Source organism: Mizuhopecten yessoensis, unplaced genomic scaffold, assembly GCF_002113885.1.
Source record: "Mizuhopecten yessoensis strain PY_sf001 unplaced genomic scaffold, ASM211388v2 scaffold10957, whole genome shotgun sequence".
In the NCBI taxonomy this organism is placed as follows: Eukaryota; Metazoa; Mollusca; class Bivalvia; order Pectinida; family Pectinidae; genus Mizuhopecten; species Mizuhopecten yessoensis.
In genome coordinates this window covers 12,047-28,814 of record NW_018408806.1, presented here as the reverse complement: position 1 = coordinate 28,814, position 16,768 = coordinate 12,047, and the positions used below count along the sequence as shown (strand labels likewise).

Below are 16,768 nucleotides of genomic sequence, written 5' to 3'. Positions count from 1 at the left end.
GGGCAGATGGGTGGGGCCCATTAGGGGAAATAGAGGAAAACATCAAATATCCTTCTCCTTTTGTACCGATGAAGGGATTTTGACCAAATTTGGTCTGGAGCATCATTGGCCAAAGGGTTCTCAGTTTTGTATGAACGGAGGGTATGGTCCCCCTGGGGGCAGAGGGACGGGGCCAAATAGGGGAAAATAGGTAAATCTTTAAAAATCTTCTCCTCAACCAATTGAAGGATTTTGACCAAATTTGTCCTAGAGCATCTTTGGACAAAGGAGACTCAAGTTTGTATAAACGGAGGGTGTGGGCCTTCTGGCGGCATAGGAGCGGGGCCCAATAGGGGAAATAGAGGATTTTTTTTCTCCTACTATACAAGTGAAGGGATTTAAACCAAATGCAGTCTGAAGCATGCTTAGGGAGAAAAGAATCAATTTTGTTTAAACTGAGGTGTGTGGATTCCCCTTCTTTGGGGCAGATTAGTGGGGCCCATTAGGGGAAATAGAGGAAAACATTAAAGATCCTTCTCCTTCTGTACCGTTGAAGGGATTTTAACCTAACCAAACTTGTTTTAGAGAATCTTTGGGCAAAGGGAATTGAATATTTATAAATGGAAGATGCAACTTTGTTACTTGTACTCCTTTGATAAACCTGAATGGTACTCAGCAGGTTTTAAATTGAAAAATAAAATACCAGGTGAGCTATTAAGGCCCCTGGGCCTCTTGTTTGTTCCCCTTCTGTGATTGCTAGATCTGTTTCTGTTCCCCTTCTGTGAGCCCTAGATCTGTTTCTGTTTCCCTTCTGTGAGTGCTAGATCTGTTTCTGTTCCCCAACAGTGAGTGCTAGATCAGTTTTTTGTTCCCCTTCTGTGAGTGCTAGATCTGTTTCTGTTCCCCTTCTGTGAGCCCTATATCTGTTTCTGTTTCCCTTCTGCGAGTGCTAGATCTGTTTCTGTTCCCCTTCTGTGAGCCCTAGATCTGTTTCTGTTCCCCATCAGTAAGCCCTAGATCTGTTTCTGTTCCCCTTCTGTGAGCACTAGATGTTTCTGTTCCCCTTCTGTGAGCCCTAGATCTGTTTCTGTTCCCTTTCTGTGAGCACTAGATGTTTCTGTTCCCCTTCTAGGAGCCCTAGATCTGTTTCTGTTCCCCTTCTGTGAGTGCTAGATCTGTTTCTGTTCCCCTTCTGTGAGTGCTAGATCTGTTTCTGTTCCCCTTCTGTGAGCCCTAGATCTGTTTCTGTTCCCCTTCTGTGAGTGCTAGATCTGTTTCTGTTCCCCTTCTGTGAGCCCAAGATATGTTTCTGTTCCCCTTCTGTGAGTGCTAGATCTGTTTCTGTTCCCCTTCTGTGAGCCCTAGATCTGTTTCTGTTCCCCTTCTGTGAGCTCTAGATCTGTTTCTGTTCCCCTTATATGAGCCCTAGATCTGTTTCCTTTATCTACCTCTGACTTAAAACATTGGCATTCAGTTTTCTGCATAATCAAAAAACAAAAGAAAATCAAGTCTCAATGAACAATTCCATTACAAAAGTGGAATATTTCTTTACTTGAACATTATAAAATTACAGCAAACTTAATATTGGAATGTAACACTGATATGCAGTAAACAAGTTTTTTGACAACGCAATTTACAAAAGGTAATGACAACGTCCAAAGCTGCATAGATAAGGTTTTAACAGTAAACAAACTTCTTGAACAACATTATTGAAGTGCAATTTTAACATCTCCTTAAGGAACATATTGTGATCAATATTACAGGATTCACAGGTATTGAGCAAAATCATTGATTCAAGTACAGTTTACCTTAATAAACTACAACGTGATTGAACGACAAGCTGTATCAACTTAAGGAGATATGCTATGCTACTGTGACATGCTCCTCTATTTCAACAAATTACAAGCTTCAGTATCTGTAAAGTTTCTTGTATTGATAATATTTCAGTCTTATTTAATTATGCGATAACAAATATTTGAAAGGCACACAAGAATGCATGAATTGATAAGTCTAAACAAAAACTTTATACGGGAGACAACTCTAACACAAATCTCGGGTAATATGTGTACAGTAGTATACATAAACCTTATATATATAGTGTGCAAGGTAGCATATATCCTTATTTCGCCTTGTACTATTAAAACACAACTTACAACAAGCTCAACACATCTATATCATCAAACCACATATCACAGAACCAAAAAACATACATAGTAACACAGAATCAATAGTTGATGTATATAAACTAGATATTGCTTCAGTGTGATTTAATTTAGATACTACATGTGTACTTCTAAGATATAACTAGTCAAGCCTATAGCATAGCCTGGTGTGAATGACCAAACATACAGGGCAAATACGCAACCAGCTTCCTTCACATTCTATCACTAAAGACTGACTAGGTATGGTTTGGGCCTTTTTTGGCCCCCAAATCCATCAAAATTAAAAATCTGCAATAGAACTTTCAAACGACTGTTTCTTTGATTTTGAATACTTCCCCTGTACTATTATGTAAACATTTATTTGTGTTTTCAATTTTGGCTGCCATGGTAACCAGGTCATATTTGCATAAATTATTGAAATTTGATTATTCAGTCAATTTTGACAGGTTTTTACCTAGTTTTTCTCTTAGCTACCATAGAGTGCACTCTTGAACAAACTTTATATTTCTCCTACAGATGTATTACAGGTGCCTACACATTATCCTTTGATATTAAGTTTGTTCAAGCATGCGCTCTAGTTTCTAGGAGAAAAACTACCGTAAGCAAAATATCACAATATTCACTGAACATATTCATTTTTTTCTAATTTATGCAAATTTGAACTTGTTACTATGGCAACAATAATTAGAAGTATAAATAAATATTTTCATAATAGTATTTGGTTAGTATTCGAAATTAAAGAAACAATCATTTCAAAGTTCATTTAAAGGTTTTGAATTTTGATGCATTTGGGGGCCAAAACAGGCCCAAACCATACAGTCCTTTCAAAATCTGAAACAGAACATGTGTTTAGTTCCAGGAGAATGTTACTACAGCATACAATACACAAATGTAAAAGGTAAAAACCATTATCAATGTTTTTGGTCTTGCTCATAAAAAATATTTTACAAAATATAAAAAAAAATCAAAAGAAAATATCAAAGCATGTCATCTTTATCATGCTTTTCAAAAAGTGTAAAGTTTTGATTCATGTTAATGGTAGGCTGATCAAAATGATCACCTGGAAAACGTGTTTATATTGACCGAGGTACAAATCACAACAATTTAGTTTAATTCAAGGTACAAGAACTTGTCGGAAGTTGGCTACAAAAATCTTGAACCTCACTTTGGTCAGTTACATCAACTTATGCTACTTTAGTTAGTACGGGAATCTGGAGTTCAATTCCTAGCTATATGGAGCTCAAATCATATTGCCTAGTTACAGAAACCTGGAGTCAACTGGATATTTGATCTATGGCTTGCTGGGGTAAAGGGCTTGACTTCTAAAGAATGTGGAGGTCTAGAGTCAAATATTACTTAAAGTGTCAAGAATAAAAATTGACCTGTGACCTTGAATAAGGGTCAAGGTCATTTGCTTGAACAAGCTTAAGAGCCCTCACCATAACAAGGTTTGGACAGACAAAGTCGACAGAAGCGTCACCATGATATAATTTTGCAGACATTTTGTGCCACATTATCTAAACAGGTAAATGTAGAATGTATCTTACTGTTTACTAGTATACCGAGGGTGATTTGATGATTGCAAAATAGAGTAAATAATGGGTGCTATACTGATAGTATTGATTACTGACCATGAAACAAAGACTTTTAAATGCCTTGAGTGTGACAGACAAAAACATGGAAACATCTCATCAGACTAGACAATACATAATATTACATGTACAATATCCCTGGGTACTAGTGTTAGATAAGGTCAACTGATTCACATGACACAAATAATTTTGATTATCTGATTCTCATTTCACATTTGACAAATTGGAAAAAATGTATATGTAGAAAGAACAATTACCTTAACATATACTTGATTGTTTTGAAGTTGTGTGATAGGGAAACAAGAGGCCCAGAGGGCTTGAATCTCTCACCTGGATATCTAAGCAATCATGGCAAAATATTCTCCAAATGAGATCCAAGGGAATATGCCAGATCCCAATGCCAATTCTTGTAGTATGTCTGTATTAGATTTTTCATGCCCAGCAATTTAATGTATGGTTATGGATGGGGATCTCAACTGTTTCCAAGCTGTGACTTAGTAACTAGATCCCTAGGGTTGTGGCCAGACCCCAGGATCAATTCTAATATCATGACTGCATTCGTCTCTTTTTGTCCAGCATTTGTATTTATAGTCTTGGAGTGGGGATCTCAACCGTTTCAAAGTTATGACCCAGGGGTTAAGACTGCAAGGGTGAGGCAGACCCCAAGGCCATCCTGGAATCATATGTGCATTCATCTCTTTATACTCAGCAATTGTATATATGCATGGTTATAGGGTGGGGATCTCAACTGTTTCCAAGCTGTGATTAAGAAACTATAGGTCCCTAGGGGTTCGGTCAGACCCCAGGGTCTATTCTAATACCATAACTACTTTTGTCTCTTTATGCCAAGCATTTGTATATATAGTTTTGGGGTGGGGATCTCAACCATTTCAAAGTTATGACCCTATGTCTCAAAAGGTGGGCCAGACCCACAGTTTATACAAAATTGGTTCCCCTTTACCCAAGGATGCTTCAGACCAAATATGGAACAAATCCTTTCATTCCTACAGAAGAAGAAGGATGAATTTGCTATGTTTCCCCTATTGGGCCCCGTCGCTCAGGCCCCTATGGGGCCAGGCCCACGGTTTATACAAAATTGGTTCCCCTTTACCCAAGGATGCTTCAGACCAAATATGGAACAAATCCTTTCATTCCTACAGAAGAAGAAGGATGAATTTGCTATGTTTCCCCTATTGGGCCCCGTCGCTCAGGCCCCTATGGGGCCAGGCCCACGGTTTATACAAAATTGGTTCCCCTTTACCCAAGGATGCTTCAGACCAAATATGGAACAAATCCTTCGATTCCTACAGAAGAAGAAGGACTTTAAAGAACTTGCTATGTTTCCCCTATTGGGCCCCGTCGCTCAGGCCCCTATGGGGCCAGACCCACGGTTTATACAAAATTGGTTGCCCTTCCCCCAAGGATACTTCAGACCAAATATGGAACAAATCCTTTCATTCCTGCAGAAGAAGAAGGATTTTAAAGAATTTGCTATATTTTCCCTATTGGGCCCTGCCCCTCAGCCCCCAGGGGGGCCGGGGGCCAGACCAACCATTTATACAAAATTTGTTCCCCTTCCCCTAAGGATGCTTCTGACCAAATTTGGTCAAAATCTTCTCAGTCGTTTATGACTATTAGCGATTTTTAGGAAAAGTTGACGGACGCCGGACCATGGCATAAGCTCACTTGCCCTTCCGGCAGGTGAGCTAAAAACTGCTTTACCAAACACCATTGGATTGGACCATAACAATTGTGCTCAAGGGTATTTACACACAGTGAATAATGGACAAATGAAGGCAGCATATAAATATATAAAAAGATATTTAAAAAGACACAAAAAAGACACAAAAATAGAAAATTTGATTTGGTCAACCCTTTGATTCCCATTACATACAATATAGCTGAACAAGACTGGCGGATAGATGACTATAATGTGCTTACCAGTTTCCAACATACCGGTCATACAACACCTGAGAGTTCTTATTTTACACAGACTTGGTCCATTTCACAAAACAATCATAAAAGTTGTGGTATATCTCTATTAAGTATTAGATAATTACTTTCTCTTTACAGGAGAAATATGTACAATAAATACAAATTACAGTTAGGATCCTATTACACAATAGCTAAATGACATTCAATGATCTGTAGAAAACAAAATGTGTGGCAAACAAGATTACCTACTAGCACTAGTTCTGATGTGTTGAGCATGAGATCATCCCAATATCTTACACAGATCACAGACAACATTTCAGAATGACTGTTCTGTTACACAGATTTAAAGCATATTAAAAACATCATTGTTATACATTTAAATAATATCATAATAAAGTTTTACCCATCCTTAGTCATGTTTAACATGAAGACTAAATATCAGTGAGTTATATTAATTGTATAGATTAACAACACACTAACTCTGCCCTTAAATATGACACTCACTGTATATTTATATATTTCTTTGATGTTGATATTTTTGCAGTTATGTGAAAATAAACAAATATCTACTGTTTATTCAAGTTTATAACTTTTTTTACGGGTCTGCAGTGTTCCTTAATTAGTAGTTAAGTTTAAAATCACGACCATGTTGAATTTGTAGATTATTCTTATTGTAAAAATTGCAAAAATACCACTGCCATTATCATAATACAGCACACATTATATCAAGGTGTATTTCTTGCTTGAGAGGTCTTTCAACTGACACGAACAGAAATATATTACACATATTTATAACTTAATCAAAATATGCCATTGGGCCATCACATTCTATTGTGAATCAAATTTCCAAAAAACTTAATAAAAAAAACCCATAGATGCACATGATTTATTTCCTTAACAATTTCTATATCTCACACTTTGCCTATTATGCTGAACACAAACACTTCATTTAAATAAATCTCAACATAAATCCTAAAATTTTGATACATCTTAGTGAGATTTTCAAAGAACTGTTTACAACAACTTCACTTATAGTTTTAATGTAATACTGGGCTTTGTGTATAAAATGGGACATGTAGATTAATCCCGCATAGCTAGTATTAGATAGAAAAAGTCCACGCTGTATACTTAACCCTACCCAGTATTAGATAGAAAAGTCCCAGCTGTATACTTAACCCTACCCAGTATTAGATAGAAAAGTCCCAGCTGTATAATTAACCCTACCCAGTATTAGATAGAAAAAGACTCAGCCGTATACTTAACCCTACCCAGTATTAGATAGAAAAGTCCCAGCTGTATAATTAACCCTACCCAGTATTAGATAGAAAAAGGCCCAGCTGTATACTTAACCCTACCCAGTATTCGATAGAAAAAGTCCCAGCTGTATACTTAACCCTACCCAGTATTAGATAGAAAAAGTCCCAGCTGTATACTTAATTCTACCCAGTATTAGATAGAAAAAGTCCCAGCTGTATACTTAACCCTACCCAGTATTAGATACAAAAAGTCCCAGCTGTATACTTAACCCTACCCAGCATTAGATAGAAAAAGTCCCAGCTGTATACGTAACCCTACCCAGTATTAGATAGAAAAAGACTCAGCCGTATACTTAACCCTACCCAGTATTAGATAGAAAAAGGCCCAGCTGTATACTTAACCCTACCCAGAATTAGATAGAAAAAGACTCAGCTGTATACTTAACCCTACCCAGTATTAGATAGAAAAAGTCCCAGCTGTATGCTCTTACCTAAAGAGCACTAATAGCAAACACCAGAATCCTTTGCTGTAACCTACCTTGTATTAGATAGCAGGAGCCCCAGCCCTATAGCAGCCACTGTACAAGACAACATTGCTACATGCTCTGGTATAACAAACCAGTGGTACCATGGAACTACGGGATGACCCTGACCTTGCTGATCATCCTCATCACTAGAAGAACTGCTGGGATCAACAAGTCCTGCTGGTAACTGGGGTAGTTCTGCAGTGATAAGCCTCTGATTCTCTGTGTAAGAATTGTTATTTACTGATGAGTCCAGTACAGGGTCTGCTAGGGGTTGGTCCACAGCTGAGATATCACCAGGGTCAGAGTTCATGTGCCCAATAGAATTGGGAACAGGTGATGCTACGGATAGATCTTCAAATGTGTGAAGTGGAGACACATCATCCAGTGAGTCGGAGGACAAATTGGAATCAGAGGAGCTCACTATTGCACCCTGTAATACAACACAGTAAATATAAGGAGTGGAGAAAGCTCACTACTGTACCCTGTAATACAACATTGTAAATTTATAAAGTGGACAGAACTTATAATGTACCCTGTTGTCATACAACACAATTAATTTGTTAAGTGGGCAAAGCTTACTACTGTACCTTGTAATACAACACAGTAAATATGCTATTTGGAGAAAGCTCACTCCTGCACCCTGTAATACAACACAGTAAATGTGTGAAGTAGAGAAAACTCACTACAGCACCCTGTAATACGTACAACACAGTAAAAAGGTTTATATAGCACAATCAGTTAAGTGTTTATGTGAGATGTTTCAATGACTATCACAGTATTTAATATTTCACCTTCATCAGATGAACAACCTGTAAATTGCATTTACACAAAAGTGTAAAATATTAACAAATTAAAATTGATATTGATTCAGCCACACTATGGGTCTAATGATTAATCCAACCAACAAATCAATTAGGCTAAGCTTTCTTTAATACCTGGTCATAGATGTGTGAGTGTCTATGAGCTCCCATGTATGAATACCTGGTCAAAGATGTGTGAGTGTCTATGAGCTCCCATGTATTAATACCTGGTCGTAGATGTGTGAGTGTCTATGAGCTCCCATGTATGAATACCTGGTTGTAGATGTGTGAGTGTCTATAAGCTCCCATGTATTAATACCTGGTTGTAGATGTGTGAGTGTCTATGAGCTCCCATGTATATATATAAGGATTTAGTGCTACATATATTCTTTCATGTGTACTGATAATATCTATAGATATGTTTACTACATACAGTCCCATCCTTTAACTTTTATTTTCATTTTCTCACACAAACATGTGTCTGCCTTACCCATCCACCATGCTTGATGATGAAGTCTGCAGCACGATCAGCTACTAGTCTGGCTGTATAATCCACAAGGTTCCCGATCCCCTGGTTTCCACTCTCCACTAGTCGCCATGCTGCCTTCTGGCTGTACACCATCAACAGGGCCACCTAGCACATGACAGGCACATACTTCAGATACGTGTATGAAAGGGCACATTTCCAAATGTCAAAATGTCTGTTTTCATAACTGTTTTAATCTTTGTGAATAAAATCTTACTACTGTACTTTTGGATATTTGGATGTGGTTTATTTGCATTGGCGCTTGGAGTGAATGTGTTCATATATATAACAATCCAAAATATCATGATGTCAAAAATATGGTGTCATAACAGACTTTGGCTGTCCGTCTTCCAACTCATTTGTTATGCACCCGGCAATTACTGATATCTGTGAGCTATATATGTAACATGGATTTTATTTGGCTATGATTAACACAAAACACATCAATAAAGGTATGTTTTCATCTTATTATGAAGGCGTCATCATTTTTTCATTGGTTTTCATATCTGTTGTTGTGTTAGTTGTGTTCAAGGGTATACAGGTAAGTCACATGGCGATCAATATCATACAGGTAAGTCACATGGCGATCAATATCATACAGGTGAGTATCACGGTAAGTATTCTTATAGGTGTTTAAACTATATTTTACTGCATACTTCCCACCTCTCACAATGGAAAACTGTGGGCAATAAATCACTTGCTGCCACAGTTCACTGCACACATAATCCTCTTTCATGGCCAATCATGATTACATGACCATGAAAGGGAGTGTGCCCAGTGGAATGTGGTCAAAATGCTGTAAGAAAGGGGAGATGATCAATAAGTAAGTAATGATAAAGTCAATACAGTGGAAAGAATAAACTTAGTTGACACATTTAAAATAAGACAAAAAAAATAAAAATAAAGTTAAAAATGGTAATTTCATGATTGAAAAACAAACAAACAAAATTACTGAGTTGGCAGCGTTATTGATTTCCTTATCACGTGAGAGGATAAGCATTTCCTGGAAAAGTTTATAATCTTTAGGAGCTGTTTCTTTATACAAGATTGCACATTCAAATATACCATTCATTGAAAGAGCTGGAATTCCTTAGGGATTGATAAACCCTTACATTATATGTATGAAAATGGTTTCAATAACCTGTACCTTTGCCACATCTCGAAAATTAAACTGAAAATGTAGTCAGAAATTCAACATTGCAGTGTCCGACACTCCTTACCTTCCCGGACACTGGAGCTGGATAGTAATCCAAAAGCACTTGTTTTCATTATGAAGGATAAACTCAGACTGGGCTATTGAGAATAAAGACAAACTTACCTTGTTCTGATTAGTAATCACTCACACAGGTACATGTAAATTATCTGCAGTGTAGGGTAGGTAAAACAATTGTCCATGTGAACATCTTTTACTCAATTTTTCTGTTTTGTTCGAGTTGGGAAGCATGCAGTAAGCCAGTTATTGCATGATTTCTCGTCACTCGGGACTTAATCCCTTGTTACTCGAAAACCATGCAATAACCTTTACGTATTTTGTTCTTCTGCGCAGCCAGGTGAGATGAAATACAAAAGGCTGTATATTCATGGGATCTGAAAACAACTCGTACCATAATTACAGGTTTTCAATAAAATACTTAAGCTGCACAACTACCATATAACAATGGATTGATGGAGCATCTCAATGACTATCAGCATTAAAAAACACCAAAATTTGGCATACTGGATCGTAAAACGCCAAATTTTGATGCACAAAAATTTAAAGCACAAAAAATTAACAAGAGGCCCAATGGGCCTGCATCGCTCACCTGTTATTAATCTAACACTTGTAATCTTAAGATTTCATAAGAACCTATTAAAAGATTTAAACATATGACGCCTCTGACCTTGATTGTCGAACAAGGACATTAGGTTGAAAGTGGATCAAGGTCATTCATTTGAACTAACATGGTAGTCCTTCATCCCAGCATGCTACAGGCCCAATTTCAGTACCCTGGCCCTTTTGCTTATTGAAAAGAAGTCGCTTGAAGATTTTACGACATTTGACCCCTGTGACCTTGAAAGTTGGTCAAGGTCATTCAGTTAAACAAACTTGACAGTCCTTCATCCCAGCATGCTACAGGCCCAATATCAGTACCCTGGGCCTTTTGGTTTTTGAGGAGAAGTTGTTTGAAGATATAACCCCTGTGACCTTTAACGTTGGTCAAGGTCATTTATTTGAACAAACTTGGTAGCCCTTCATTCCAGCATGCTACAGGCCCAATATCAGTACACTGGGCCTTTTGGTTATTGAGAAGAAGTTGTTTGAAGATTTAAGAAATCTGACCCCAGTGACCTTGAAAGTGGGTCAAGGTCATTCATTTGAACAAACTTGGTAGCCCTTCATCCCAGCATGCTACAGGCCCAATATCAGTACCCTGGGCCATTTGGTTATTGAGAAGAAGTTGTTTGAAGATTTTAAAGACATCTGACCCCAGTGACCTTGAAAGTGGGTCAAGGTCATTCATTTGAACAAACTTGGTAGCCCTTCATCCCAGCATGCTACAGGCCCAATATCAGTACCCTGGGCCATTTGGTTATTGAGAAGAAGTTGTTTGAAGATTTTAAAGACATCTGACCCCAGTGACCTTGAAAGTGGGTCAAGGTCATTCATTTGAACAAACTTGGTAGCCCTTCATCCCAGCATGCTACAGGCCCAATATCAGTACCCTGGGCCATTTGGTTATTGAGAAGAAGTTGTTTGAAGATTTTAAAGACATCTGACCCCAGTGACCTTGAAAGTGGGTCAAGGTCATTCATTTGAACAAACTTGGTAGCCCTTCATCCCAGCATGCTACAGGCCCAATATCAGTACCCTGGGCCATTTGGTTATTGAGAAGAAGTTGTTTGAAGATTTTAAAGACATCTGACCCCAGTGACCTTGAAAGTGGGTCAAGGTCATTCATTTGAACAAACTTGGTAGCCCTTCATCCCAGCATGCTACAGGCCCAATATCAGTACCCTGGGCCATTTGGTTATTGAGAAGAAGTTGTTTGAAGATTTTAAAGACATCTGACCCCAGTGACCTTGAAAGTGGGTCAAGGTCATTCATTTGAACAAACTTGGTAGCCCTTCATCCCAGCATGCTACAGGCCCAATATCAGTACCCTGGGCCATTTGGTTATTGAGAAGAAGTTGTTTGAAGATTTTAAAGACATCTGACCCCAGTGACCTTGAAAGTGGGTCAAGGTCATTCATTTGAACAAACTTGGTAGCCCTTCATCCCAGCATGCTACAGGCCCAATATCAGTACCCTGGGCCATTTGGTTATTGAGAAGAAGTTGTTTGAAGATTTTAAAGACATCTGACCCCAGTGACCTTGAAAGTGGGTCAAGGTCATTCATTTGAACAAACTTGGTAGCCCTTCATCCCAGCATGCTACAGGCCCAATATCAGTACCCTGGGCCTTTTGGTTATTGAGAAGAAGTTGTTTGAAGATTTTAACATATTTCAACCCCTGTGACCTTGAACGTTGGTCAAGGTCATTTATTTGAACAAACTTGGTAGCCCTTCATCCCAGCATGCTACAGGCCCAATATCAGTACCCTGGGCCTTTTGGTTATTGAGAAGAAGTTGTTTGAAGATTTAAACATGTTTGACCCCTGTGACCTTGAAAGCAGGTCAAGGTCATTTATTTGAACAAACTTGGTAGCCCTTGATCCCAGCATGCTACTGGCCAAATATCATCTTCCTAGGCCTTATGGTTACTGAAAAGAAGTTGTTTAAAGAAAAAAGTTGACGCCGGACAGACGGACGACGGACGGACGGACGGACCCCGCACCATAACATAAGCTCACTTGCCCTTCGGGCAGGTGAGCTAAAAACCCATTTTGAGCAAATATAAAGTATGGTGTTATATATTCAAGTGTTACAGCCACTTTTCAGGCCATGAAGCCCTCATGAAATATACCCATATGAGCAACTCTTGCAATCTGAGACATCAGATGAACACATGTGTTATTACCTATATATTTTTTAATAAGACATTAACCTGTTTCATTTCTGGAAGGTCACGGTCAAGGACATCTTTAGCAACATCACAAAAGGTGTCATAGGTGAGGTTTTGACTGTACTGCATTAGAGCAGCCACAGATTTGTCCAACTGCTCTTCATACTGGTCCATCACCTCATCACCAATCCGGGCAAGGACCTTCGCCGCCTGGGTCTGGGGTGTCATGGGCGTCATAAAAGGGGAATGGTTTGAAGGAATCACATGTCTTTTGATAGCTAAAACAAACATTGGATAGCTTGAAATTGTTAAAAAATATCTCACATGAGTAGTCAAATAATGACGTACCTGGTAAGCTCCATGAAAGATCCTAAAGCTATTATGATGACTATTTGCTCTATTTACTTATTCATATGGTTCCGTATATTTCAAAGAATTCTATCACTATTAATATTGTTGGTCGAAAGTCAACGTTGTTACATGCACAATAAATTACCTTTCAGTACATATGATGACTTCAGATCACATAGTAGCGAGATTTCTCTCCTACTGGTCATGGTAGGGTGATGGAGTTTTTGTTAGGGAGAATCAGAATAATACATTAACTTTACATTGAACAATATTCATAGCTAGAGACTTGTTCATGTTACTTGTCATTACCATTGAGTCAATGCTTTCTAAACACTTACTGGTGTTTACAGGCACATTTTCAACAAGTTATGACATCACAACAAATTGTAGGGAGATTCTGATTTTTTAGAGGTAGTGGTAAAATATAGGGAGACTCACTATACAAAAGGGTGACATTACATGCATGTTCAATCTATTTTTCTTATGTCTCTCACATCATACCCAAGAAATGATAATTCCATCAGTATTAATATGAAGAATAGTCCTTACCCTCTTCTACTTCTGATTCCAGTGATGTCATTTCGTCCTCAATCTCAGACCTCAGGGATCGTGCCACAGCCTCATAGCGGGCAGCCTTAGAGTTAGCCCAGGACTGTGATTCATCGATGTTCAATCTTAGCTTAGAGCGGTCGAGTGTTTTTATCCCACTGGTGTTGCTACTGCTGGCCTCAAGAGAAATACTGGTGGAAACTGCTGGATCATTTTCATATGTGCTGTCTAAATCCCCATAATCAATTTCTAAGTCGATGTCACTAAGATTACACGCTGACCTGGTCCTAACATCTAACAGAGAATTATCAATAGACTGCACCCCTGTCTCAAACACATTGTTTGTGCCATCTATAGTAGAGTATATTGTGGTAGAGTCAATGACAGTTTCATTTTCCATTTCCGATTCGCTCTGCACTGTGGGTAGTCTAGATACCACCTGGTGCAGGTCTACACTCCCCCGCAGACCACTCAGTCCCCCTGTACTCCCCCACAGACTTGACCCACCCGAGGTGTCCTCACCCTCGTCATCTGCATCACTAGTGTAACTGTAGTCCCCACTCACCTCACTCCCCATTTTGGACATGGTGTATTGTCTGTACTGAGCTGGGGACATCAAGCTTCGACTTAGCGGTGTCTCCCTATCTAAACCATTACCAGACTCATGGTTTAAGCCAGCATCTATGCCAGAACTACCTTGGAAAGATTTGTCTTCATGATTCACATCATTTGCAGAGGCTGACATTTGTTGATGGTGCTTGGCATGCCTTTTCATTGAGAATGAAGAAGATTCCAGACTAGGGTCCTCCTCAAAAGAGGCATGTGATTTATTGTGTTTGTGACTGATGTTGTCCTCAGAAACTCTCTGTCTCATCTGGTAATCACTCCCATTACCAGTGGCAGCCAAATCAGTGTGGAATGTTCTGTGTCGTTGATGTTTGTAGTGAATGTTGTCCTCTGACACTCTCTGATATGCCCCTCTAAAATCAGTAAGCCTGGGCTTGTGTCTTTTTGGTGGAGATGGTGGCATAGATTTTGATGCACTTTTTCTGCCATGGAGATGATGATCTGAATCTGAAGTACTTGTAAGTGGAGTACCACCATTGGCACTCCTTGGACTTATAGATCTGTGAGGGTTGCGACTAATGAAGTTTAGGACTATAAATTTGGTCTCATAGTTGAAACTGTCCGGAGTCCCTGCAGAGCTATCTGGTGACCCGAAGTGACCAGAGGGAGCTGGTACCTGTTCTACCTGAGACATCATTCTTCAGGTTGAGGACTTCTGAAGAAAATGAACATTATTGATTTAGACATACGGCTAATTTCACAGCAATGAACCATCTTGATATTTGTTATTGGCTCTGACAGGAAGAATTTTCTTTCAGTTCGATCAGTAGACTACTTGACTGTCATAAGTAATCTGCAGTCCCAGGAATTACATTGGTTATATTCTTTTTTTTTTTATAAATTTTATTTTATAAATAACTGTGGCAGAACTGGACTAGGCAAATTGTTGGCAATCAGGTAGCTCAATTGGTAGAGCCTCGGTTTAGAGTACCGTTGGTAGAGCGTCGGTTTAGAGTACCGTTGGTAGAGCGTCGGTTTAGAGTACCGTTGGGAGAGCACTTGGTTTGAATCCCAATCTGGCCGTGCATTGCTCTTTCTCCTGTTACATAACCTGCATACACAGTCAGTGTGATTACATCAATGTCCATCACATTATCATTGTGAGGTTTTATCTCAAGATTGATAACTTCAAAAGTTGCACTGTCCTTACCATCATTTAAAAAGAAATGAAACTGAAATCCAAAGGTATTGAAGTTGTAATGGTAAATAAGAAATTCCAAATTATTCTTAATTGCCATGAAATTTTCATTCCTTTTTTTTTTTAATGTCTCATCAGTGACTCACTTTTCCAGTAATTTAATCATCTTGGCATTATAATTTATTATCATAAAAACATTCTCAGTATCAGATGATTGTATTTTTTGTTTTTAGGAATATATGAAGAATAGTTTCAACCCCGATTCAGAAATACATACGATAGCACGCTAAGTACATGTGCTTACATAACTCATGTCAAACTAGGACTTAGAATAAGGATAGGAGTGCATGGCAGGACGACGCACAGGTCAGGTGATTATACCAATGACCAGGTAGCTCACTTCATTTGGTGTAATAAGAGGCATAGGCCATTCGTCTAGAATTTGAAGGCCGCTGGTTCAAATAACACTTTGGCCCTGTTACAATTTCCCTGTTCATCTAATGTACTGTAGTATAAATATTTTGCTAACTCAGACTTGCACGTCTCAGCTCCATAAATCCGATATTTTTTATTTATATACAGACCCCGAGATCTATTTCTATATAATTTAGATATCCTTATAGTCTTTCTAAATATCTAATATTCTATAAGCTGATTTGGGTTTGTATTTTGTAAAAATAATGAAAAAGGGAACAGATGTCTATATATATATATATTTACATTTGTACAAGCACGGACTTGGATGATATGTAAATATTCCCTCTTTTCACGAGATTTAATTTGTGGGGATCAGAAGGGGCAATATTTCAACTTACATTTAAAGAACATGATGTTCAATGAAAATGATCCTGCTTAATTCCATGTTGTTCTTTTGATTATAATTATGAAAAGTCAAAATATTTCCTCAAAATTTAGATTTTGCCAAAATAATAATATATAGAGTTATCTCCCCTCAGTTGTGACAGTAATGTACATTTGTATTCACAAAAAAATGCAGTATAAAACACTGTATATGGCAGGACAATTAAGGCATACTATTCAAATTGCTCTAATGCACCTAAAAGTTTTAAAAACTCAATGTTTAAATCACAAACCAATGTCAATTTGAAACCATTTCCACGTTCAGCATTCATTGTCATTATATTTCTAACCCCCTTTTCAAAATGTTGAGTATTGTCATGCTACGCGTAAAATCAAAATTAATATTTTTTCTTTATACAGAAGTAGTCATTGACTAACAAACATAATAACGATGACTAGATCTGCAGACATACTTCTGTTTACAGTCGTTTTTCCATCTTCCAGACGAGCACTTCCTATGTGTACTACGTCATCAGTTTCTGT

At 38.2% G+C, this 16,768-nt stretch overlaps 1 protein-coding gene across 2 annotated transcripts; it reads right to left on the bottom strand.

The window, feature by feature from the left end:
* Nucleotides 1-5,376: 5,376 nt before the first annotated feature.
* Nucleotides 5,377-16,757, bottom strand: LOC110464085. Of its 2 annotated transcripts, none has more exons than XM_021519123.1 (5): nt 16,699-16,757; nt 13,660-15,458; nt 12,802-13,037; nt 8,742-8,885; nt 5,377-7,881 (listed from the first exon to the last, which is right to left on the bottom strand). In XM_021519123.1, exons 2-5 carry the CDS (start codon nt 14,921-14,923, stop codon nt 7,459-7,461), a joined length of 2,067 nt encoding a protein of 688 aa, XP_021374798.1. In that variant the 5' UTR covers nt 14,924-15,458; nt 16,699-16,757; the 3' UTR covers nt 5,377-7,458. The 2 variants fall into 2 exon arrangements, with proteins under 2 accessions (XP_021374798.1, XP_021374797.1); XM_021519122.1 differs by having other exon boundaries at nt 13,660-14,941; nt 16,699-16,745.
* Nucleotides 16,758-16,768: the final 11 nt, after the last annotated feature.

Excerpts from the sequence above, each read along its gene's own strand:
- LOC110464085 (XM_021519123.1), bottom strand. The coding sequence starts at position 14,923 with ATGATGTCTCAGGTAGAACAGGTACCAGCTCCCTCTGGTCACTTCGGG. Across the intron at positions 13,038-13,659 it reads GGAATCAGAAGTAGAAGAGG|CTATCAAAAGACATGTGATT; the intron begins GTAAGGACTATT and ends TGTTTGTTTTAG. Across the intron at positions 8,886-12,801 it reads ACCTTCCAGAAATGAAACAG|GTGGCCCTGTTGATGGTGTA; the intron begins GTTAATGTCTTA and ends GTCATGTGCTAG.